This window comes from Gallus gallus, chromosome 16 (assembly GCF_016699485.2).
Source record: "Gallus gallus isolate bGalGal1 chromosome 16, bGalGal1.mat.broiler.GRCg7b, whole genome shotgun sequence".
NCBI lineage: Eukaryota > Metazoa > Chordata > Aves > Galliformes > Phasianidae > Gallus > Gallus gallus.
Genome location: NC_052547.1, coordinates 2,125,669 through 2,146,748, shown reverse-complemented (window position 1 = coordinate 2,146,748; position 21,080 = coordinate 2,125,669). Strand labels below are relative to the sequence as shown.

The window sequence follows — 21,080 nt, the reverse complement described above, 5'->3', positions numbered from 1 at the left end:
CAGTGCTCTCCTCCCACGTGTGGACGAAGGGACTCAAATGTCTCCCTGAGCCCTTTCAGGAGCAGTAGCAGCCCACAGTGAGTGCACACCTGGGGAGATAGAGCCGTGGCCAAAAAGAAGCAACCACCACCACCAAAAACACGTGGGGAGAGCAGGAGAGGTGGTAACACAGAGCTCAGTTCACCCAGCAGCCTCTATCCCTTTACAAGCTGCTGAAGGGAAGCAGCCCAATCCAAATTACTGCTAATTAAGTTAAGATTAACGATGCAAGGCTTAAGTCACATCTTACCAGCAGGAGTTAACAGCAGACTGGGGGGCCTGCACCACAACTCCTGTCCCCTGGGGGCTCTCAATAAGGGAGAGGCTCAGCTTTAAAACTTTATTCTTTATTATTATTATTATTATTTCTTGACATTTCAAAAAACTAGATCTCCATTTAATTCTTATTTTAGCCAAAAATATTTTGAACTAGCTCTGTAACGCCAACAGAAAAAAAAATACCAATCCACCAACAAAAAGAAGTAAAACACAACAGGGTGCAATCAGAGTCTCTCTGGTGGGACAGGATTCAGCTGGAAATTCAACAGCAGCTGAGAAAAGGGAAGAGAAAATAAATACCCCCACCTCAGAGAGCTCTTAAGCTGCAAGGGGAAACAAGGCTGCTTCCCACCGCTGCGGCCTGGTGCGATGCTGCACTCTGAGCAGCCTCAGAGGTGGAAGTTGCCCAATTTTTTGCACCCTCCCCGGCCTACGTGGCCCTAAATAAAGTGCCAGGCCCACAAGAAATGGTTGGCGAGGGAATGATGGGGCAGAGGGAGAGCTGGAGACCCCCAGAGGGGGAAGAAGAGCAAAAGGGGAAGGTGGACAAGTGGCAGAATAGGAGAACGTGGAAGGTTTGAGGTCCAGATGGTGGCTGGGTGGGAGGTGGGCAGAGGGTTGTGCCCCAGAACTGAAAAATAAAAAGAAATGAGGCTCCTTGGTGCATCTGAGTGACTTTCAGAAAGCAATGGCCAAGAGGGCACAAGCAGTGCTCGTGTCACAATGTACAGACCCCAGCATCCTCAGCTCGAGCTCTGCATCCAAAGAGGGCAAACAACGCAAAGCTCGACCACAGGCTTTAAACAAAACGGGGAAGAGCACACTGGAAAGCTGCTGCGAGGACTGGGAAAGGCAGAGGGGAGCCCATAGCACCAAGAGCTGAAGGGAAAACCTCCAGCAAGGAGATTGGATCCCTTCTCCAAACCAAACCAGCCTGGGATCGCGACCCCGGAGAAGAGTTGGGACGTGGACAGAGGCTGGGACAGGAGAGAGGAGGGAAGAGGCCTTGTGAGCAAGCAGGTGCGAGACAACAAGTGCAGCGTCTGGTCCCAAAGTGGGACCCAAAGGATGAGGCAGGGGGGAAAAAGGGAAAAAAATCAGAAGCTGGAGGGCCATCAGGTGCAGATTTTGATACGAGTGCCCTTAGCCAGGATTCGGAAAAAGGGGAAGATGCGCTCGTGGAAGGAAGCGTTGAAGGTGTGGATGTGGGTCATGCTCTCAGCGTTGTAGAAGCAAAGCTGACCCCGTTCATAGTCCAGGTAGACACCGAAGCGCCGGGGCCGCTCGCTGGGTGACAAAGCCATCTGCTCCATGGCCGTCAGCGCTTGGTACTTCTTCCCATTGGTGCCAACGCACCAGATCTCCCTTTTTTGATGAGGCCCCATGGTTTTTTCTTTGCGTCGAGCCGTCTCGCGTGCAGCCCCCACCGCCCAACCTTTCTTGCCCCCGACTTCTACCTCCCAGTAGTGACGGCCTGTGGTGAAACCCTGGGAGCCCAGGACGCAGTAATCGGAGTCGAAGCGTTTGGGGTTGTTGGGGAGCTCCTGGCGTCGTTCTCCCAGCTTAACGCTGCGGCGGTCCAGGGAGAGGCTGAGGCGAGGGTGAGCGGTGTCCGGGTCCAGCGTGATGTCAGCTGGAAGGAAGGGCAGAGAGCGGGGGTCGTTAGGGGGTCACCTGGCACTTTTTTCCCCTTGCACCCCAGCCCTAAATCCTCATCTGGTTGCGTATCTGCACTATGCTGAGTTTGAGGCAGTCATCCCTCCTTTATAGTGAATCCAGATCCACATCAACCCCAGTTTTATGGAGGAGCTACAATAGGGGAAAACCCAGGACAAGGCAAAAGGGAAAAGCACGGAGAGAACAGAGGGATGCTGCTTTTCCTAAAGGATCATCGGGCTGCAAACCATGGGAGCACAGAGATGGAAGGAGAACCCCAAGAGAGCTGGAGAAATCCCATCCCAAGTGGAGGGAACCCCATCCCACGTGGAAGGAAGAGGACTTTCTCACCCTGTGGGACTTTGCTGAAGGCTTTCTCCATCTTTCTCATCACCACATCCTGCAGGAAATAGTTGCGGTATTTCTTCCCCACGTCCACCAGCACCATCTCGGGCTCCTGGAATTTGATGTTCTCACATCTTTTTTGGGTGGGGGGAAAGGAGGAAAGCAGAGAATTTCAGCAGCAGAAAAGTGAGGCGGCCTGCATGCAGCTCTGGAAAAACCAGAGCAACGCATGGATCGGCCAAACTGGTTGCACTGGTGCAGCCAGCCTCCCCCACCCTCCCTCAGCCAGCAGACAGAGCTGGGGTAGAGCCACGTGCGTCCAGCATGGCTGAGAACTCCCAGCGCTGCCCATTTGTCTGACAGGATGGGGAGAATCGTTTCTCCAGAGTGAGGAGTTTCGCTATAGCATGAGGTCTGCATGGGCACACCCACGCTTCCAGAAATCAGGGCCGAGATCTCCTCCCCACCCTTCCCCTTTCCCAAATGGCCCCAGAGTTGTTTCCCAAGTTCCCAAGTCTTTTCCCAAGTTGTTCCCCAGATCCCATTTGCACCCCATCAGCCAGAAGTTTCCATCACCCAAAAGTTAGGACACAGCTTTCCCCTGCATTACCAGGCCCCAACTGTACCCATCACACAGGATTTAAAACAAAAGCTCAAATGCTTTTTTGACATTAAAAAAAAGAAAAGTTATTCAAAGTGAAAAGATGCAAACAAAGTCACTGACCTGATAAAAGTGCCCTTGATGTCCTGTGGGAAGGAGGCAGCAAGGTGGGAAAGAGAAGGAAAGGATTAGGGATGACTGATACCAATCCCACCGTTGCTCCCAATAAATCCTCTTATCAGCCACAACTCAGCACTGAGCCTGGATGATTCCCTTCCCCACAGAGAACAAAGACACAGCCCACACATTGCTGGAGGCTTTCCTTACCAAAACAGACCCTAAATCTCTCAGGGCATATCCCCCCCCCCCCCCCCCCCCCCCCGGCATTTTCCCTCAAAAACCACCACAAGGAGGGGTGGAGAAGCACCCAGCCCACCAACTAAAGGCACTCTCTCATGACACAGAAGCTTTCTGGAGCATTATTCCCACCATCGTGCTATCGCTTTGCCATAAAGACAAGGAAAGGGATGGAAGAAGACCTTGAGCAGCTGTAGCCCGTCCTGCTTGCTCTTATCTTCTGCCTCCGTGATAAGGCGGCTAAGGGCTGCACTCTGCTCCTCCAGCTGGCTGATGTTGCTGCTCTGCCGGGCCAGCAGGCTCTCGTAGCGCTCCTCCAGCTGGTGCAGCAGCAGCACGTGCTCCCCAATGAGGAACTGGTGGAGCAGCTCAAAATCAGACTCAAATTCCTTGATTTCCAGCTTCATCTTTTCCTGCAGAGGGAGGAAAAGCATTAGGGGAATTGCTGCAGAAGGGGGAGGTGAGAGATCAGCTCATTTTTGGGCTGCTGTGCTATGCTTCTCTCAGTTTCACCACACACCATAAGCTTACGCATCTCCTGAATGCACCACAGACAGAACTGAGCAAAGTCTGCACAGGTTTAGAGATGTAGAGCATCCTCAACTCAAATGAGGAATACCAGCTCCCAAACCACCAATTCCCACTCAACACTGAGGCACACAAAGCTCTCATTAAGCTCTAATTCAACTGGGAAACCGTTTCCAAGCCCTCACAGCCCAATAATTGCAGGAAAGGGAATATGATGCCTCCGTGAGAGCTCAGAGCAGCAGCAAAGCTTCTCTCTCCTTGCTGAGCCACCAAGGCACACTCCCAGCAGCGGTGATGGTTGGAACTGATGATCTTTGTGGTCTCTTCCAACCCTGATGGTTCTCCTGTATGATTCTATGAAGCACAGAAACCTTCAGCTCTTACCCTCAGCTCTGTGATCTTCTCCTGCTCATTCGACTTCTGCTTCAGCACCGCGTCCAGCTTCTTCTTCAGTGGCTCCAAATGGCTCTGGAGTTTGTACTGAGGGAAGGAAACACAACTCAGCAAACCCTGCCTGGGGCAATCCCCTCTGTCATCTCCTCTTTTTGTCCCTAATTTGGTGGCAGAGCTGAAAACGGAACCTCAGAGCCAACTTTCACGCCACTTCCCTTTTGCTTTCTCTGAGGAACTGTGCTGGGAAGGTGTTTTTAAGCAGAAAATGGGTACCCAGACCCTTCCACCTCCTCATTGCAGTGTGTGGTTTCCCAGCCTCCCACGCCTCCAACCCAACCAGCTCAGCAAGACAAACCTAGCTTGATCCCAACCTCACTTTCCCTTCAAGCCTCCACTCTCCCATAACTCTTCCCTCAAACCCCGCCTTCTCCACCACAGCCCTTCCCCAAACCCCACCTCACCCACTATCCCACCGTGACCCTTCCCCAAACTCCACCTTATAATCCTGCACGACTTCCTCCAGGGGCACAACACTGTGATGCTTGTGGCTCCGTGACTCCCTGCACACCACGCAGATCGCCTGCTCATCCACCTCACAGAACAGCTTCAGGGGTTCCTGGTGCTTCTCGCACAGATTCGGACACCCCCGACCTCCTGTTGCCACCAGGATCCCTGGGTTCCCCCCAGGACCCCCTGAGGCTGAGGGGCCGGCGGGCGGCGCGAGGCGCTGCGGGTGCGGGTGGAGCTGCCGGATGATCTGCACCATGTTTGCCAACTGGAGGTTGGGTCTGAAATTCCTCTGGAAAAAGGTTTTGCGGCACTGGGGGCAGGTGAAGGTCTGCAGGCGGCGAGGGCGGGCAGGCAGGACAGGGGGCGGAGGGCTCTGCGCTTCATCCTCCTCCTCCTCCTCTTCCTCCACATCCTCCTCCATCACATCCTCATCATAATCATCGTCCCCAAAGTAGAGTTCTCCCTGCACCACTCCATCCCACAGCTCCTCTTCCACGGGGTCTGAGAATCACAGAATCATCAAGGTTGGAAAAAACCTCAGGGATCATTGAGTCCAACCCCCACCATCCTCACTGGGCCTCAATGTCTTTCTTGTAGTGAGAGGGGACCCAGAACTGGGTGCAGCATTGAGGTGTGCCAGTACAGAGTGACAGTCACTTCCTGCTCCCACTAGCTGCTCTATTTCTGATACAAGCCAGGATGCCATGGGCCTTCTTGGCCTCTTGCTGGCTCATATTCACCCCCAAATCCTTTTCCCTCACACAGCTTTCAGCCGCTCTACCCCAGGTAGAGCTGCATGGGGTTGTTGTGACCTCAGTGCAGAACCAGGCACTCGGTCCTTCTGAACTCCACCCCATTGCCCTCAGCCCATCGGGCCCAGTCCAGACCCCACCGTAGGGCCGTCCTACCCTCAGGCAGATCAGTACATCCCCCAGCTTAGCATCATCTGCAAACTGACTGAGGGTGCACCCAATTCCCTCACTCATCCATAAAGACACTCAACAGGGCAGGCCCAAACCGACCCCCAGTACCTTCCCACAGCTCTCCATCCTCTTCCTCCTCGCTCCACATGTCGTCCTCCTCCTCCTCCCCGCCTCCATCCTCCTCCTCCTCCTCCTGCTCCACGTCCAGCTCTTCCTCCCCCAGCTCATCTTCCTCCTCTTCCTCCAGCTCTTCCTCTTCCTCCTCCAACGCCGCGGCCCCGCCGCTCTCCTCCACCTCAGCCTCTCCTCCACCCCACAGCTGCGCGATGCACACCCGGCAGAAGTTGTGCCCGCAGCCGATCGACACCGGCTCCACGAAGTAGTCCAGGCAGATGGCGCAGATCGCCTCCTCCTGCAGCGTCTCCACCGGGTTCAGCCGCCCCGACGACGCCCCATCGTCGCCCACCGCCTCCATGGGGAGGCCCCGAGGCCCTCTTCCTCCTGCCCCGAAGCCTTTCTCCTGCCCCACAGCGAAGCGCTGGGACCCGCCTCGAGGCTCCGCACTCCCCGTAAGCTCCGCTCCCTCCTCGGGCCTCGCCGCTCCCCTCAGCACTCTCCCCGGGGACCGCTCTACCTCCCGCCCTCCCACCGCCGCCGTCGTTCTTCTATGGTGCGAACTCCGCCAACCAACGGCAGCACTTCCGCTTTCCGTCCCCTTTGCCGCAAGCCACGCCCCCTTTCCAGTACCACCTGACCGGAACTTCCGTCCTATCTGACACAAGCCACGCCCCCTCCGCTCATCACTTGACCGGAAGCGGCGCTCCTGTCACTAGGCAACGGGGTGGGCGCTCTACGGGGGCGTGACTTCCGGCTGCTCTGTCTCCGGGTAGCTCAGTCGGTAGAGCGCGCGGCTGTCAGTCGGACAATGGCGGTTCGAGCCTCGATTCGGGAGCATCAGTTTTACATTTTTCCCTTCATTTTGTCACGCGCTGCACTCTGTGCTCACCGGAACCGGCGCGGGAGCGGCCCGGAGCGGCCCCTATCGGCAAACTCCGCACCGGGCCCCGGCATCCGCCCCTTCACATCTCCGTGCGGCGAAGCGGCCTTCAGCGCGTTTCTGTAGTGTAGTGGTTATCACGTTCGCCTCACACGCGAAAGGTCCCCGGTTCGAAACCGGGCAGAAACACGGCCTTTCCTTTTACGCTTCCTGCATTTTTTTCACTGTTAATTTCTCCACTTTTAAACGTTCCATTTTGCCCATTTTTTTCCTGCTTTTCCCCTCTTTTCCCCCGCCCTGCAGCACTGCCGGGCAGTTCCCCGCTATTCCCGTAGGGATGGGTGCTTTTTCCCCATGCAACTCTTCCCCGTGGATTCGCGATTGCTCAGAACCCATAATTACCGGGATAATTAACGAAATAATTAGGTAGAATTATTAGCACCTCTCCGTAGGATCGCCATGAAGTATTGCTTAGAAGGGCCACTGCACATCAGCCCGGCTAGCTCAGTCGGTAGAGCATGAGACTCTTAATCTCAGGGTCGTGGGTTCGAGCCCCACGTTGGGCGCTTCCATTATTCTTATTTTTTCGTCTCATATTTCCCAATTCCAAACCCACGTAATTCCCCCCAAACAACACCAAAACCCGCCTGGCTCTGAGCAGTGCTATTAAAACCACCTTCACTTTAGTCGAGCAGTGTCATATCCAACACAGCACGCTTATATCTCAGTGCCTTCCCATGTTCCAACGTCTTCCTGTATTTATTCCAATATACGTCTATATTCCATCCCAACAAGCAGACCTCCATGCGTTTTCTTTGGAAATTCCTTACAGTGATCGCACAGAAGGGAAAAATCGCCTCCCCTGCCCTCTTTGCTGCTCGAGGAGAGGACAAAATCTGACTTTTCCTCCGAATTTCCCCCAGATCCCCCCAGTTTGGTGACTCCGTGCTGGGGAGCCGCGAGCTGCCCCCATTCCCACCAGCATCCCCTATGGGCTGAGCTCTCCCAGCCCTGTTTGGCTCAGGCTCAGCCTCCGGGGCCGGATTTCTCCTATCAGCGAGGAGATAAGGAGGAAAGGTCCCCTATTCCCTCTGCGGATCGGAGCCCAGCAGGAAGCCCATGGCCACGCAGAGCCCCTTGGACAGCCTGCAGAGCGAAGCCTCCTGCTCCATCTGCCTGGGTTACTTCCAGGATCCCGTCTCCATCCCCTGCGGCCACAACTTCTGCCGGGAGTGCATCGCCCGCTGCTGGGAAGGGCTGGAGGGAAATTTCCCCTGTCCGCAGTGCAGGAAAACGGCGTTGCACAAAAATTTCCGCCCCAGCAGAGAGCTGGCAAATATCGCCAGCATCGCCCGGCAGCTGAGTTTGCATTCCTCGGGTTGGTGCAAGCAGCACCGCGAGGCTCTGAAGCTCTTCTGCACAGAGGACCAAGAGCCCATCTGCGCGCAGTGCGACGCGTCCCAGGCGCACCGCTCCCACGCTGTGCTCCCTGCCCACCAGGCGGCCCAGGAGTACAAGGTACGGTCCCAAAACCCGGAGCCAAGGGCGCAGTGCATCCCTACTGGTGAACCCACGCAACCCTTTGCTTGGCGCATCCCCCCCCATCCTCCCTCTTTGCAACCACCGCCGTCAGCCCTTTGCAACATTACTGCCCTCTCCTTCCTTTGATGCTTTGCTCTTCGACCACAGCCCTGCAAAAACCATTCCACTGAGGGCTCTTAAATACAGAAACACACCCCAGGGCCGCCGTTTTGGGGTGTTTATGAGGGAAATCTCACCAAGTGCTTATCTTGCCCTTCCACACCTCCTTGCGCAGCTGTCAGTGCTGATTTTTTTGTTGCTCTTTTGCAGCGTTTTTCTCTACGTTTGCAGCAAGTTCGTGTTTTTCCTTCCCTTCTCCCCTCTTTTCTCTCTGCAAAATACTCCCAGCTTGCACAGAGCTCCAGAGCAGCACACCGTGCTCACAGAGCTTCCCTCTGCCCAGCTCTGCACCTTGCAGAGGATTCCAGGCTTTAGCAAAGCCTCTCCCATCTGACAGAAGCAGTTTAAGTGGGAAAACAGGCTTTCCGCCTTTCTTCTTTTGGCACAGGAAGAAATTCAGGCTCGCCTCCAGGCTTCAAAGGAGGAGAGGGAAAAGTACCTGGAAAGCAGAAGGACTGGTGGAAGGACGGGCTTGTATTTGGTGGGTGCAGCAGGGGAGGTGTCTGCCTTCCCCTCCGCCCTGTCCTGTTTGTTTTGGTGTATTTTGGGGGCAGATCTTGCATTTTTGGCTCGCAGCTGGGCTGGGAAAGCGCTAAGGCTGTGTTTATCAGCTGGGGTTACGCAGGAACCCCTGTGTTAAAGAGATAACGTAGCAGATCCTCCTAAACTCTGTAAATATCCCTCATACAGAGCTCATCTCCTACCCCCTCCTTTGGTTTTGCTTTTGGGATAAAACTCCTGAAAAATTCCTGCTGCTCCCAAATGCCCAGCAAGATGATCTTTGGCTTTTTGGTGTTAAGTTCCCATTGGCACTGGTGATAAATTCCCATTGGCATTAGTGTTGTGCTCCCATTGCCATTGGTGTTACATCCCCACTGGTTTTGGTTGGATATCCCCCAGAACACGGCATCCTGAGACCCCAGGGGGGGTCTTCCTGCCTCTATTCCACCCCATTGGCTTTCTCCCTCATCCCAACAGGAGAAAACCAAGAAGGAAGGGAAGAGGATAGTGTGTGAATTCGAGCAGTTGCAGCGATTTCTGAAGGAGAAGGAGCGCTTCCTGCTGGTCCAGCTGGCAGACCTGGACAGAGCCGTCACCAAAGTGCAGGAGGATGCGGTGACGAAGGTGATGGAGGAGATGTCCCACCTTGACACCCTGATCTGGGAGATGGAGGGCAAATTCCAGCAGCCTGACAGCAAATTCCTGCTGGTGAGAACCCAAAGGGGTGGTGGGAAATGGGGGGACGGAGCAAACCCTGAGAACCCCAACTCAACCCCATGGGAGCTCCCTGTGTTGCTGCTGGGGGGGATCACACCGTGGGCAGGGTGGTCTTTGCTGTGCATTGCCATACGAAGGGGCAGCCCTTGGTGCTCCTCTTCTGATCCATCTCTCCTCTCTCCTCCCACCTTTAGGACATCAGGAGGCTCTTGAATAGGTAACATGGCTCCTTCCTATTGTCACCCTGATTTTTGGATGGCACCCTGGGGGAGGGCTGCAAGGCAGAGGGATCCCAGGGGGGAAAGGGATTTCGTCCCTGTGCAAATATCCTCACCCCATAGCTTCTCCTATTGAGAATAAAAGGAACAGCCAACCAACCAACACAACAGTCCCCCCATCCCCACCCTTCTCCTCTCTCTGCAGCTGTGAGATGATGAAGTTCAGTCCTCCGACAGAGATTTCCCCCACTCTGGAAAGAAGGTTGGAGGACTTCCTTCAGAAGAACGTCCTGGTGAGACTGACGCTGCAGAAGTGCCAAGGTACCGAATGGGGTCGGGGTCTCCTCCAGGTCTGGGAGGGTCGTGGGGCTCTTGCAGTAAACCCAGAGCTTTTGCACTGCGAAGCCCCCAGACCCCCATGGTTTCCCTTCCCCATCTCCCAGCCCCTTTTCCTGAAGCATAAACCCGATGCTGTGAATTTGTTCTCCTTTTCAGACAGCCTGATGTTTCAATTGCAAGAGCCAGGTATGTCAGCAGTGGTGGATGTGGGGTGGGGAGTGGTTTTCTTGGGAAAAAACAACGCAGTCCCACAGGGAAGGGAGGGAATGGGGACAGCATCCTGATGCTGGTGGTCCTACAAAGCCAGTAACAGATTCAAGGCAAAACCTAACAGTGTTTGTGTTTCCCCTTCCCCTCCATGAATGTCGAGCTGTCCCCTTCCCATGTCTTTGCCCCTCCCGCCTTGTGCTCCCCTAAAGTTTGTCCTCTCCCCATTCTCCTACATCTCTACTGGAGGACACCGAGGCTGGTGGCAGCCCCACACACCCCATAGAATCACAAAGGTTGGAAAAGACCCCAAAGACCACCCAGCCCAATCATCAACCCACCACCACCAGCACCACCAGCCCATGTCCAAAAGCACCCAGAGAAAAGGATGGAAGGAAGAGGAACCTCTCCAGCTTCCCCCAAGCCTAAATCCTACCTCCATTCCCTCTCATGTCCCACAGCCAACGTCACCATGGACCCCACCACCGCTCACCCCAACCTCCATCTCTCTGAAGATCAAAAACAAGCCCGGGGCCAACTGGTGCCACAGGACTTCCCCGAGAACCCCGAGAGGTTCAGCTTCGAGCCCTGCGTGTTGGGCTGCCAGGGCTTCACCTCGGGGAGGCATTTCTGGGAGGTGGAGGTGGGACAGGGGGGGGTGTGGGCCCTGGGGGTGGCCCGGGCTTCGATGAAGAGGAAGGGACCCATGAGCTTCAGCCCCAAAGAGGGTGTCTGGGCGCTGGAGGCCTACCACTCCCTCACGTCCCCCCGTGCCAACCTACGTCTGAATGCACTTCCCAGGAGGATTCGGGTCTCCCTGGACTACGAAGGGGGTCGGGTGGCATTTTTCAGCTCGGATGATGACACCCCCATCTTGGTGTACACCAGGGCTTTGTTCAATGGGGAGAAGGTCCTCCCCTTGTTCAAGATAGGGCTGGGGGCTCGCTTGCAAGAGATCACCCAAAATCCCCCCTCAGAGGAGCAGTCCACGAGTGGGCAGCTGATGTCCCATTTGGATTGGGTTGGGTTTAGATCTCCCCTAAAGATCTGTCCTTGAGATGTCCTTTATGAAAGGGGCATCTGATGGGATGTGTGCTGTGGTTGCTTGGAGCAATGTGCCAAGGGGACCCGCTGCTCTGCCCTGTGTCTGTCCCCATTGGGAGCCCCGGGGCGGTCCCTCTGCAGGGTGGGGAAACCACCAGAGAGCACTGAAGACTTGGAAGGAAATTTATGCATCTATTTGACATTAATCGTGGGGCAGATCTGGGGTGTCCTGCAAAGGGATGCAGCCTTTCACTGCAAATAGCAACGCCTGGTGTGGGGAGCTGGTCTCTGCCTACGTTTCTGATAGTTAATTTTAATTAAAAGATGTGCTCTGCACACTCCACTTCCTGCCTCATTATGGGTGTACGGCTCTGGGTTTGCTTTGGGTGTATGGCTCTGGGTCAGCTTTGGGCCAACAAAGTGAAGAAGAGCTGCTTGGGGTGAGGACTCACCTGAATGGATTCCCTCAAAAACCCATTTTCTTCTGAGAAAGCCCAAAAGAGGAACAGGCAGCACCAAAATACACACAGGTTGGTGATTGTAGAACCAAGAAGAGGAACTAAAAGAGGGTGGGAGGGAGCAGGCGACATCAGGCTCAGAATAGCAGATGCGATATGAGTGGATATCCCATGACAAAGCCCCACCTCACCACCTCCAAAGGTCAAACCTACAGCTGAAATTTCAATATTGCTCTTTGATGTGTTGGTGTCTTTCCTCAGCCCCACGCATCGCTGCCATTTGGTCCCACCTGCTGGGGAATTTGGGTGAAGGATCTGTTCAGGGTCTATTCTGCTCCATAGATCTGCAATGCAGATGTTTCCAGCCCAGCTAGTTTTCCAGGCTCTGCAATTAATGCTTTTCGGGATGCAATGCAAGTCGTTTGCCCAACGGTGTGACTCATTTGCTCAATGATGGACGCCTTATTTTGGGATGAAAGGCTCTGTGCCCCAGGGGAGCGGTTGCAGGGAGTTTGCTTCCAGTTCTTCAGCTCCCAGAGTGCCATCCATTCCTGTGGCTCTTCCCAACAGGGAGGGTTTGCTGGAAGTGCAGTTCACCCCTGCAAACCTGCCCAAGTGAATGGCAGTTATCTCCTCCAGTTGGGTCTCAGTGGTTGCCACGCAAAAATTAAATACATATGTAATGCATGGCTTTATTTTCTAGGCATGTGTATTTGGCCATGGGGCTCAACACAAGGACAGTGGGGCAGAAATGGTTGGAAATGTTTCCTCGAGAGCTCAGAGCCAAGGCTGTGAGTGCTCTGTGTTAGTGCTGGGCTGAGAGAGCACTCAAATCCCAAAGATCCTCACTTGTGCTCCTCCACATCCCCACAAGGATCTGGCTGTGCATCTCCTTCCCTATTTCCTTATGGTTTCCCCATATACACCCCCTAACCCCACTCCCGATGGCTCGATCCTAAAAGGAAGCTGACAAAATCTGCAAGGTGACATCGCTCAGCATCTCCCCGGGACAAGGAACTGGGAGAAAGACAAAGGACAAACCCAGAGCTCCCAGCACACCCTGCCAAGGGTGCCACCAGGAGCAGACCTGCAGGCTCAACGCAGCCATCCCATAGCTCTACCCCAGACTGGGAAGGAACAGGAAGGGAAAACCCCAACCCCATCAAAGGGCTGAAAACAACAGGTTCTGTGGGTTCACTGGGGAAGAAACTCAGAGGGATATCAGGGTTTCCAAAGGAGGAGAGAGAAAGTCTCCGAGGAAGAAGAGCGCCCTGGAGTGCCCAAACCTGGAGGATCTGGTAGGTGTCAGCTGCTGGGCAGCGATGTGTCATCAGTAGGGTCGTTTCTCTCCATCCTTTTTGCCTCCTGTGCTTTTAGGGCCCTCAGCTTTCTGCCCCGAATTCACAGCCACCTGTTCATGACTTTTTGAGTTTGATTTCTTCCTCCTGTCCCCCACATTCGATAAAACTTAGCAAGGATTCCAGCTCACCATTGAGCTCCTCCAGTGGGGGATGCCACTCATGAGTCCCCCCTGGTATTTCCAGTCCCACTGCTCTTTATTTTCCACTTTCTGCATCAGAAGGAAAGCTGAGCCCCAGCAGGGAGGGCTCAGATTCCAGGCAGGAAAACACAGAGCCCTTCTTGCTCTGGCAGCTGGAAGACCTGAAAAATGAGATTGAGAAGAGGCAGAAAAGCACCGCCAAGCACTCGGAGGAGATTTCCCCGCTGGATACGAAAGCACAGGGAGAGAAGAGCCAGCAGTCGGTGAGTGAATTCCTCCAGGGAAGCTTTTTCAAGGGGAAAAGTCCTTTAGGGATGTCCTCCCCACCCCGACCAATTGCATGCTGCCTTAATTGGGTGTTTTCCTCCCATTTTATGCCGTTCCATCAGCCTGAAACCCCCACCACAATGAGGAGATGGAGGTTTGCAGCCTCCTCTTTCCCCCCACCGTTTTATCCTCATCTCAGTATTCCCAGTATTTTCACCTTACTGCAGAAGGTCCTCATGGGGTCTGTTTTAAGAGGGGAAATCCACGGCTGGGTTGGGAGAGCAGCAGTGGGGTGGATCTGCAGGATTCATTGCCGTGCATGGATGCTCCTCAGTTGGTTCACCTTCCTTGTGGAGGAAGACCCCAGAGGTCCATCTCTGGTCAAACAATTCTTTATTTCTATGATTTAAAGACAAAATGGACCATGTGTTGAAAGACCCAACAGATCCATCCCCAGTCAAACAATTCACTTTTTCTATGACTTAAAGTCAAAATTGGGCACATGTTGGAAGACCCAAGAGGTCCACCCCCACTCAAACAGCTCAATTTTCCATACTTTAAAGACAAAATGGGTCATGCACTGACCTGAGTTTCCTCTCCCCCTCCTCTCTTCTGTCCCCAGGATGTGAAAAGCCCCATCACCAGGTATGTGGCCTCTCTGAAAAGCTGTTCTGTGAGCTTTGCATCAGGCAGTGACCATGGAGGAGAAAGCTCATCAATGAATGCTCTTCTGCTCCAGGGGAACTGCGAGCCCTGAAGGGTATTTTGGGGATGGCCGCCATGTGCTGGCCTCTGCTGTCCTGAAGTGATGGCATGCTCTGTGATACAACCACCTGAAAATGCATTTATTTCCCCTCCAGGTGTGGAAAAGTGACCTTCCAGCTGCCAGCGGGCGCTTCTCCAGGGCCGGAGGAGAGGCTGTGCCATTCCTCATGGAGGAACGGTGCTCTGAAGGAAACCCTGAAGAGGCTTCAAGGTACTCAGAAGGGTTTCGGGTGGGAAATGGTGGTATTTTGGTGAAAACCAGCAGCCCATCACTTGTTCTGCAGCAGAATAATGCAGAGAGATGGAAGAGCAACGGGTTATTCCCACTCAGGAAAATAATTGAGACCCGAAGGACTCGATACCTCGTTTGCCACTCTTAATTACACGTTTTGCTGTAATTCCTGAGAAGTGCTCAGGGGTGAAGGACGGGCTGCTCTCCGGCTCTGCACCCCTCCAGCTTCACCTTTCCTAAAAGTGCCTTTTGCTGAGCATGAGAACCTAAAGCCGCATTACCTGTTAGATGGAGGCGCGCCTGGACCCATAGGCTGTACCCAAATGGACAAAAATAGATGCCGAGGGAGGAATACACAAAAATCAGGGCAGCCAAACAAGTTTTCTTCACCCTGCAGGCCGAGTCTGGCTGTAATTTGGGATGATGGCCCCAGGGCAGATCCCTCGCCTTGATAAATATCCATTTCCCATAAACAAATATGGTGAGCGGCTTGACCTCATTCATTATCCCTGCCTTCAGATTTCAGCTCTGTTTTTTAAACCATGGGGTTGGCTGAACTGGTCCGGGTTGGTCTAGGAGATGAAGCACTGCAGACTTTGCAGGTAATATCCCATAGATCTCCTTCCTTCCATTTTTATTCCCCTCACCATTTCTTTTGACCAATGGAACAGAAGGTCTGCAGAAACGCCTTTATTTCTGGTCATTCTGGGGGCTCAAAACACTTTTACTGTCATATAGCACGGGCACATGAGAGGGGTTTCCACCTCTCACCTTTTTACTTTCTTCTTTGGTACTTTTTACCCTTCCGATGCCAACCCATGGCCCCACAGAATGGCTGAGGTTGGAAGGGACAGTCCCACCCTACAACCCTACTCAGGTGGGGCCATCTAGAGCACATCCAACTCCTTTAGTGCTGGAGATCCAAGCTCTCCGCATCCTCATGGCCTCAGCACCGAGGACCCAAACCTTACACTCCTCATCCTCTCCACCCCACAGCCAGCATCACCCTGGACCCCGACACCGCTCACCCTGACCTCATCCTCTCTGAAGACCGAAAGAGTGTGAAACGTGGGGAAGGACAACAGGACCTTCCCGATAACCCCGAAAGATTCGCCTACTGGCCCTTTGTTTTGGGCCACCAAAGCTTCTCTGCCGGCCGGCACTGCTGGGAGGTGGAAGTGGGGGATGAAGGGGACTGGGCCATCGGTGTGGCCCGAGAATCCATCCCTCGGAAGGGTCAACTCAGCCTCTGTCCCAAAGGGGGGATTTGGGGGGTGGAGAAATGGGGGGGACAGGTCCGGGCACTCACCACCCACAAGGTGACCTTGTTAGCTCTGCGCTGGGTGCCCAGGAGGGTCAGCGTCCACTTGGACTACGCTGGAGGGACGGTGGCATTTTTTGATGCTGATGAAGGGGGGCTCATCTTTGTTTTTTCCCATGCATCCTTCTCTGGGGAGAGGGTCCATCCGTGGCTGTGGGTGGTAGGGGTCAGGTCCAAGCTGAGGCTGTGTCCCTGAGACACAGACAAGGGTGACCCCACATCCTCCAGCCTCAGGGGACAGCCACCTCCCCACCCATCCCATGGGAAGCAGATGAAATGAGGACTTGGGTTTTTATGTGTCTTTCATCCCCATTAATCTATTGGCATAGAATCATATTGATATGATATTGATTGATGTTATATTGTTAAGAAGTGCTGAGCAGGAGAAAAATGGGGCAAAAAAAAGGGGGAGAAGTGCTGCAATGGGTGATTAGAATGTAGAAAATGGTGGTCAAAAGGGAAAATCCCACCCAAAAGAGTGGCAGAAAGGCAAATTTCCCCCAGGTTTGCCTGATCAGGTACAGTTGTCCCCATCTGAGATGGTCACCCTCAAATCAAGTGGTCCGCTCTCATTAAAGATTTGGTATTTGAAAACTCAGAGTGTACAATAATTAACAATAAAACACTTAATTTTCCCCTCTGTGTCTTCCTCTCCGCTAGCAGACAGCAGAACACAATGCTTTCAGGGATGACCCACTTGCATGGATCTTTCTGGGTTCCAACACAGCCAACTTTGTGCAGACACCAGGAATGGGATTTAGTCATTCCAAATCCTTGGAACTGCCAACAAACTCTTCAGATTTATTTCCCACATCCTCAGGGCTGTACTGAATATCTGTCAGATGGATCAGAAAGATTAAGATTTCTTTTTCTCCCCATCTGATTGCATCTCTACGCATAAGAGAACCCATTGTTTTCCCCTTATCCCCATGATCCTGGCATCCAGAAGCAGCGAATAACCAGACACAGAAGAACTTTATGACATATAAACCTTTTTACTTCATCTAAAACCATAAGACTGGGGAACCAGAGTGGTGCAAGATTGGGTAAAAGGGTCTCAATTTGCCACTGATACCCCAAAACTGGCAGTGACAATTCTGAACACTGACCCAAAGGTGCTTAACCTTTTGGGATCTCTGGGAACGGGAAGAGAAGGCAGCAAGCCCAATGAGGAATTCAATAGGAGTCCCCCAGAGTGCTGGGATAGGGATGCTGGGGACATCACCTTTGTGTTTGGGTACAGGAGAGCTTCAGGGACACAACGTGATCTGTGAGCCCTCACCCCACACCAGGAACCAGGGGTGAATGCTCTCCCCTTTGAATGAGGCTGATGGGAAAATGAAGATCAGAGCCCTCTTATCAGCATCAAAAAATGCCACCTGACCCCTCTCGTAGTCCAGGGTGACCCGAACCCTTCTGGGAACCTGGATTTGGGGCAATGTCATGCGTTCAAAGGAGGAGAGAGCCCAAAACTGTCCCTCACAGAAACCCATAGACCAGAGCTCAATCTCAGAGCTCATACCGCTCTCCTCCCTCCTCTTTAGGGACTCCTTGGCCACCCCAACAGCCCAGGAGCCTTTGGGTGTCACTTCCACCTCCCAGCAGCATCTGCCTGATGTGATGCCCTCATGGCCCAGCACGAAGGGATCAGTCCCAAATTCCTCACTGGCTGCATCCCGTTGGGTGTCTTCCCACCTCACACTCCTCCCATCCTCTGACACGGTGAGCTGGGGGTGAGCTGTGGATGGATCCAGGGTCACACTCACTGCCAAAGGAAAACAAAGCATGTCCCACGACCCCAGCGTTGCTGGGATGAGCAGGGAGGTCCACTGGAGTTCACCTCCTTAGGTGAAGGACTTACTCTTTTCAGGCAGTTCAAACATCAGGATTTCTACAAGAAAAGGGAGGAAAAAAAGAAATATCTGATATAACATCATAATCTCAGTGTGTATTATTTTGCCCAGGAATTCTTTTCTCTTCAAAAAATCCATTATGTTTCTGATTCCAAAAAACACAACTGATACTTCCCACTCCAGCCCATGCTCAATACCTTTGAAGTTCTTCAGAATCTCTTCTAAAGCATTATTTTTCTCCCTGAAGTGGCTGAGATTACTTTCCAGGTCTGGAAGAAGCAACGTGGGCTGCTGGAAGTTCTCCTTTCCCAACCTAGAGGAAGAGGAAAGAAAGATGTTGCCCAAAGTCCAACCACCATCCCCAGCCTGGAGCACTCACCACTCTATGGCATCTGTTTCTCCCCTTCATCCCATTTGCTTCCATTTAACGAGGTGGGCTCAGTAAGCTGCATACCTGCTCAAGGTGCTCCTGATGTCCTGGAAAGGAGAAAGGGGAAAAGAAACACAGTGAATGGATTTTGGTAGCGAAATCCCTACTGAAAACCCAACAGCTTTCTGTTGGCCATCACCCAGAGCCATAGAACACGGTGATGTTAACCGAGTGGCATTCTCCACCTCCTCACCTGCAGAAATTTGCTTGCTGGTTGCTGGCACTTCTCCTCCATCTCCTGGATGATGGTATCCAGGTGGGAGATCTCTTTGGTCAGGATGGTGACATTCTCCTCCTGCGTTTTCTCCACGTCCCTCTCCATGTTTTCCAGCTGAGCCAGCAGGTGATGTTCCTGCTCCTCCAGGAAGAGACGCAGCCCTTCAAATCCACCCAAAATCTTCTGCCGTTCGGCGCTGGTCTTCTCCTGCAAGGAGAAGCCAGAAAGTCTGACACCCCCAGGAAGAGGCAGTGCCCGATTATCCCAAAGTATTCCACAGCGGGGATGTCCTGATGGATTGCAATACATCCCCCAGCCAGCAATGCTCCACTGATGTGAGCAAACCCACTGAGGTTTTGCTTTGCATCCCCCAAGTGAGTCTCTTCCCAATGCAATTTTGCTTTGCATCCCCCCGTCGAGTCCATTCCCAATGAGTTTTTGCTTTCCATCCCTTGACTGAGTCCCTTCCAGGGCTCCAAGCTCCACCTGCTATTTTTTCCCCCTATAATCCTTAAAAAAAAACCCCAATCAACCATAAGAAAAAACCCACACCAGGCTTCATTTGGTTTGGTACATGGAAAGACCCCAATCCCAACACAAAGCTCTGATTACTGCATCTAAAGCCAAAGGGATCCAGCCAGACCCCCATCCTGCTCATAACAATTAAACAGATGCTCACCAAATACTCCCAATTTCTCCTCATTTCAGCCTCTCGGAACCCCAAGAGTTTGTCTCTGTCTTCCTTCAGTGCTTGCAGATGGGACTGGATTTGTTCCTGGGGGAAGAAGATGCCATTCCAGGATATGGGAGATTGCAGAGAGCCCAAGATGCATTTATTTGGGAGGGGGTTTGCACTGTGGTCATCCCAAGGGCTTTCCCTCAAGCCTCTCAGTCCAGAAGCTCAGGACAAGGGAATAGTTTAAATGGTGATTAATGCCACAAAGCCTTTGGATCCGACTCATTGAAAGCATCCTCTTCATTGCTGTGTTTTTTTAGCTTTAGCAATCAACGCTGCACAGTGAGAACCAGACTTGAGTTCTGCGATGGAGGGGGGGAGGGGGGGGGGGGGCGGAGGGGGAAGGGTGAAGCCCTCGGCCCTTTGGTTTGCAGGAACGTTGAGGTCAGACCCAGTGTGAGAAATGAAACAGCAGAAACAGCAATGCAGGGTGTGCACCATCATACTGAAACAGCCCGCTTTACTTTGGGAGTTGTGAGCACCCTGAGAGAGGGGACGGTGCTTCTGCCCCCCATTTACAGCCCCGGGTGTGGGGTGGGACGCATTGCAACCCCACAGTGCTACGGAGGGAACATCCCACCTCAACGGTGATGGTTAGATAGGAAAAATACAACCGAAACAATATTAGCCCAGCCCAAAAATGAAGCCTTTACCTTGTATTCCTGGACAGCATCCTGCACAGGAAGCATTGCGTGAGCCCGGTGCAGCCTCGACTCGCGGCAGATCACGCAGATGAAAGCTTCGTCGTCTTTGCAATAAATGCTCAGAGGTTCCCGGTGCTTTTCGCATCCTTCCTGCCCCGCAGCATCCCTGTGGGCCGCCTGCAGGCTCAGCCTCCTGGCGATCTCCAGCACCCGGGCCAGCTCCCGGTTGGGACATAAAACCCTCTCCTCTGCCGTCTCCTTGCACTGTGGGCAGCAGAAACCCCCCGTGGACCATTCCCAGCACCGAGTGATGCACTGCCTGCAGAAATTGTGTCCGCAATGGATGGAGACTGGATCTCGGAAATATTCCAGGCAAATGGGGCAGGAGGCTTCGCTGGGGAGGAGGGGAGTGGGGTTGGATGCAGCCATGGGGCCCCACGGAGCACTGAGAGGGAAAGGCGTTTCCCTTCCCACCAACCCCAAGTTTTGGGGTGGGCAGAGCCAGGGCTGAGCTCGGGGTGGGGGGAGGCGGTGGTGGCCCGAGTCCGAATGGATGCATCCCCTATAAGTGTGCCCTAAACATCTGCGTGGGTGTCCTGGTCTGCATGGGTTAGTAAAGGGGGAAGAATGGGGATGACACCCACAGCATGAATGGGAACAAAAGGGATCTGGGGAGGGGGCTCGGGGGAGGAGGAGGAGGGAGAGATGATTGCATCCCCCATAGCGATCTCTCCAAACAACTCACCAAAACATCTGGTCTGTATGGCATGGCAGGGAGGGAGGAAAGGGGACAGAACCCACAGCATGGATGGGAGAAAAGGGGATTTGGGGAGGGGTCTGAGCTGGGGTGGGGGATAACTGCTGAGGGTTCAAGCCTTGCTGGTTGCATCCCCTATAAGAGTTACCCGTGCCCTAAACATTGCTGCTCTGGTACCCAGAACATCCATGCCTTGAAGCAGTTAAGCAGAAACCCATTAAAAAACCACCTTAATTACTCATGTTCTTTCTCTTCTTGCAGGAAAGGGTTGAGCAAACGCCTCTGCCCCGTAGCAGAGCCTCCCGCCCCCCCCTGAGCCCACACTTTGTCACAACACCTTCTGGTGCTGCACGCTGTGAGCTCAGGGCTCGTTTGCAGGAGGATGCCATCATCTTTAATGATGCCCCACCTCAGTTTACAGCAATAACGGATGGCTTTGAGGACGACTACTACTACTACTGCTACTCTACTACTACTACTACTACTAGCCCCCAGAAACCCCCATTTCCTCCACACTGCTCCAAATCTCCACTGAATTCCCTCA

At 53.4% G+C, this 21,080-nt stretch overlaps 4 protein-coding genes and 2 non-coding genes across 10 annotated transcripts; 4 read left to right on the top strand and 2 right to left on the bottom strand.

Moving 5' to 3' along the window:
• Positions 1–370: 370 nt before the first annotated feature.
• Positions 371–6,347, bottom strand: TRIM41 (tripartite motif containing 41). 2 transcript variants are annotated; one of them, XM_015294958.3, is made up of 7 exons: positions 5,740–6,347; positions 4,695–5,209; positions 4,190–4,285; positions 3,460–3,690; positions 3,044–3,066; positions 2,326–2,453; positions 371–1,951 (listed from the first exon to the last, which is right to left on the bottom strand). In XM_015294958.3, exons 1-7 carry the CDS (start codon positions 6,104–6,106, stop codon positions 1,434–1,436), a joined length of 1,878 nt encoding a protein of 625 aa, XP_015150444.1. In that variant the 5' UTR covers positions 6,107–6,347; the 3' UTR covers positions 371–1,433. The 2 variants fall into 2 exon arrangements, with proteins under 2 accessions (XP_015150444.1, NP_001025843.1); NM_001030672.3 differs by having other exon boundaries at positions 4,695–5,195; positions 5,834–6,347.
• A 397-nt stretch (positions 6,348–6,744) lies between these two features.
• Positions 6,745–6,817, top strand: TRNAV-CAC. The gene has a single exon. It is a non-coding gene; the product is annotated as a tRNA-Val (tRNA).
• A 304-nt stretch (positions 6,818–7,121) lies between these two features.
• Positions 7,122–7,194, top strand: TRNAK-CUU. Its single transcript has one exon. It is a non-coding gene; the product is annotated as a tRNA-Lys (tRNA).
• A 527-nt stretch (positions 7,195–7,721) lies between these two features.
• TRIM27.1 (tripartite motif containing 27.1) lies at positions 7,722–11,698 on the top strand. 2 transcript variants are annotated; one of them, NM_001030671.3, is made up of 7 exons: positions 7,722–8,146; positions 8,718–8,810; positions 9,308–9,538; positions 9,742–9,764; positions 9,971–10,086; positions 10,261–10,290; positions 10,773–11,698. In NM_001030671.3, exons 1-7 carry the CDS (start codon positions 7,748–7,750, stop codon positions 11,366–11,368), a joined length of 1,488 nt encoding a protein of 495 aa, NP_001025842.2. In that variant the 5' UTR covers positions 7,722–7,747; the 3' UTR covers positions 11,369–11,698. The 2 variants fall into 2 exon arrangements, with proteins under 2 accessions (NP_001025842.2, XP_015150442.1); XM_015294956.4 differs by lacking the exon at positions 8,718–8,810.
• TRIM39.1 (tripartite motif containing 39.1) lies at positions 11,495–16,534 on the top strand. Of its 2 annotated transcripts, NM_001312883.1 has the most exons (5): positions 11,799–12,604; positions 13,467–13,577; positions 14,204–14,226; positions 14,442–14,557; positions 15,575–16,180. In NM_001312883.1, the coding sequence occupies exons 1-5, from the start codon at positions 12,500–12,502 to the stop codon at positions 16,093–16,095; spliced, it is 876 nt and encodes a 291-aa protein (NP_001299812.1). In that variant the 5' UTR covers positions 11,799–12,499; the 3' UTR covers positions 16,096–16,180. The 2 variants fall into 2 exon arrangements, with proteins under 2 accessions (XP_015150430.1, NP_001299812.1); XM_015294944.4 differs by lacking the exon at positions 14,204–14,226 and having other exon boundaries at positions 11,495–13,111; positions 15,575–16,534.
• TRIM27.2 (tripartite motif containing 27.2) lies at positions 14,167–20,226 on the bottom strand. Of its 2 annotated transcripts, none has more exons than XM_015294993.4 (7): positions 19,789–20,226; positions 19,079–19,174; positions 18,376–18,606; positions 18,207–18,229; positions 17,761–18,065; positions 17,566–17,664; positions 14,167–14,624 (listed from the first exon to the last, which is right to left on the bottom strand). In XM_015294993.4, the coding sequence occupies exons 1-7, from the start codon at positions 20,206–20,208 to the stop codon at positions 14,512–14,514; spliced, it is 1,287 nt and encodes a 428-aa protein (XP_015150479.1). In that variant the 5' UTR covers positions 20,209–20,226; the 3' UTR covers positions 14,167–14,511. The 2 variants fall into 2 exon arrangements, with proteins under 2 accessions (XP_015150479.1, NP_001092829.1); NM_001099359.2 differs by having other exon boundaries at positions 14,167–17,664; positions 17,761–17,790; positions 17,950–18,065.
• Between the last annotated feature and the right edge of the window lie 854 nt (positions 20,227–21,080).

What these genes read in the sequence shown, in the direction of transcription:
- TRIM41 (XM_015294958.3), bottom strand. Translation starts at nt 6,106, where the DNA reads ATGGAGGCGGTGGGCGACGATGGGGCGTCGTCGGGGCGGCTGAACCCG. An exon ending in ACGGGCTACAGCTGCTCAAG is followed by an intron (nt 3,067 to 3,459) that starts GTCTTCTTCCAT and finishes TCCTTCCCACAG; the next exon opens with GACATCAAGGGCACTTTTAT. An exon ending in ATCAAGGGCACTTTTATCAG is followed by an intron (nt 2,454 to 3,043) that starts GTCAGTGACTTT and finishes CACCCAAAAAAG; the next exon opens with ATGTGAGAACATCAAATTCC.
- TRIM39.1 (NM_001312883.1), top strand. Translation starts at nt 12,500, where the DNA reads ATGGCTTTATTTTCTAGGCATGTGTATTTGGCCATGGGGCTCAACACA. An exon ending in GTGAAAAGCCCCATCACCAG is followed by an intron (nt 14,227 to 14,441) that starts GTATGTGGCCTC and finishes TTTCCCCTCCAG; the next exon opens with GTGTGGAAAAGTGACCTTCC. An exon ending in AACCCTGAAGAGGCTTCAAG is followed by an intron (nt 14,558 to 15,574) that starts GTACTCAGAAGG and finishes TCCACCCCACAG; the next exon opens with CCAGCATCACCCTGGACCCC.
- TRIM27.2 (NM_001099359.2), bottom strand. Translation starts at nt 20,208, where the DNA reads ATGGCTGCATCCAACCCCACTCCCCTCCTCCCCAGCGAAGCCTCCTGC. An exon ending in ATGCTGTCCAGGAATACAAG is followed by an intron (nt 19,175 to 19,788) that starts GTAAAGGCTTCA and finishes TTCTTCCCCCAG; the next exon opens with GAACAAATCCAGTCCCATCT. An exon ending in CAGCAAGCAAATTTCTGCAG is followed by an intron (nt 18,230 to 18,375) that starts GTGAGGAGGTGG and finishes TCTCCTTTCCAG; the next exon opens with GACATCAGGAGCACCTTGAG.
- TRIM27.1 (NM_001030671.3), top strand. Translation starts at nt 7,748, where the DNA reads ATGGCCACGCAGAGCCCCTTGGACAGCCTGCAGAGCGAAGCCTCCTGC. An exon ending in ATCAGGAGGCTCTTGAATAG is followed by an intron (nt 9,765 to 9,970) that starts GTAACATGGCTC and finishes CTCTCTCTGCAG; the next exon opens with CTGTGAGATGATGAAGTTCA. An exon ending in GTTTCAATTGCAAGAGCCAG is followed by an intron (nt 10,291 to 10,772) that starts GTATGTCAGCAG and finishes CATGTCCCACAG; the next exon opens with CCAACGTCACCATGGACCCC.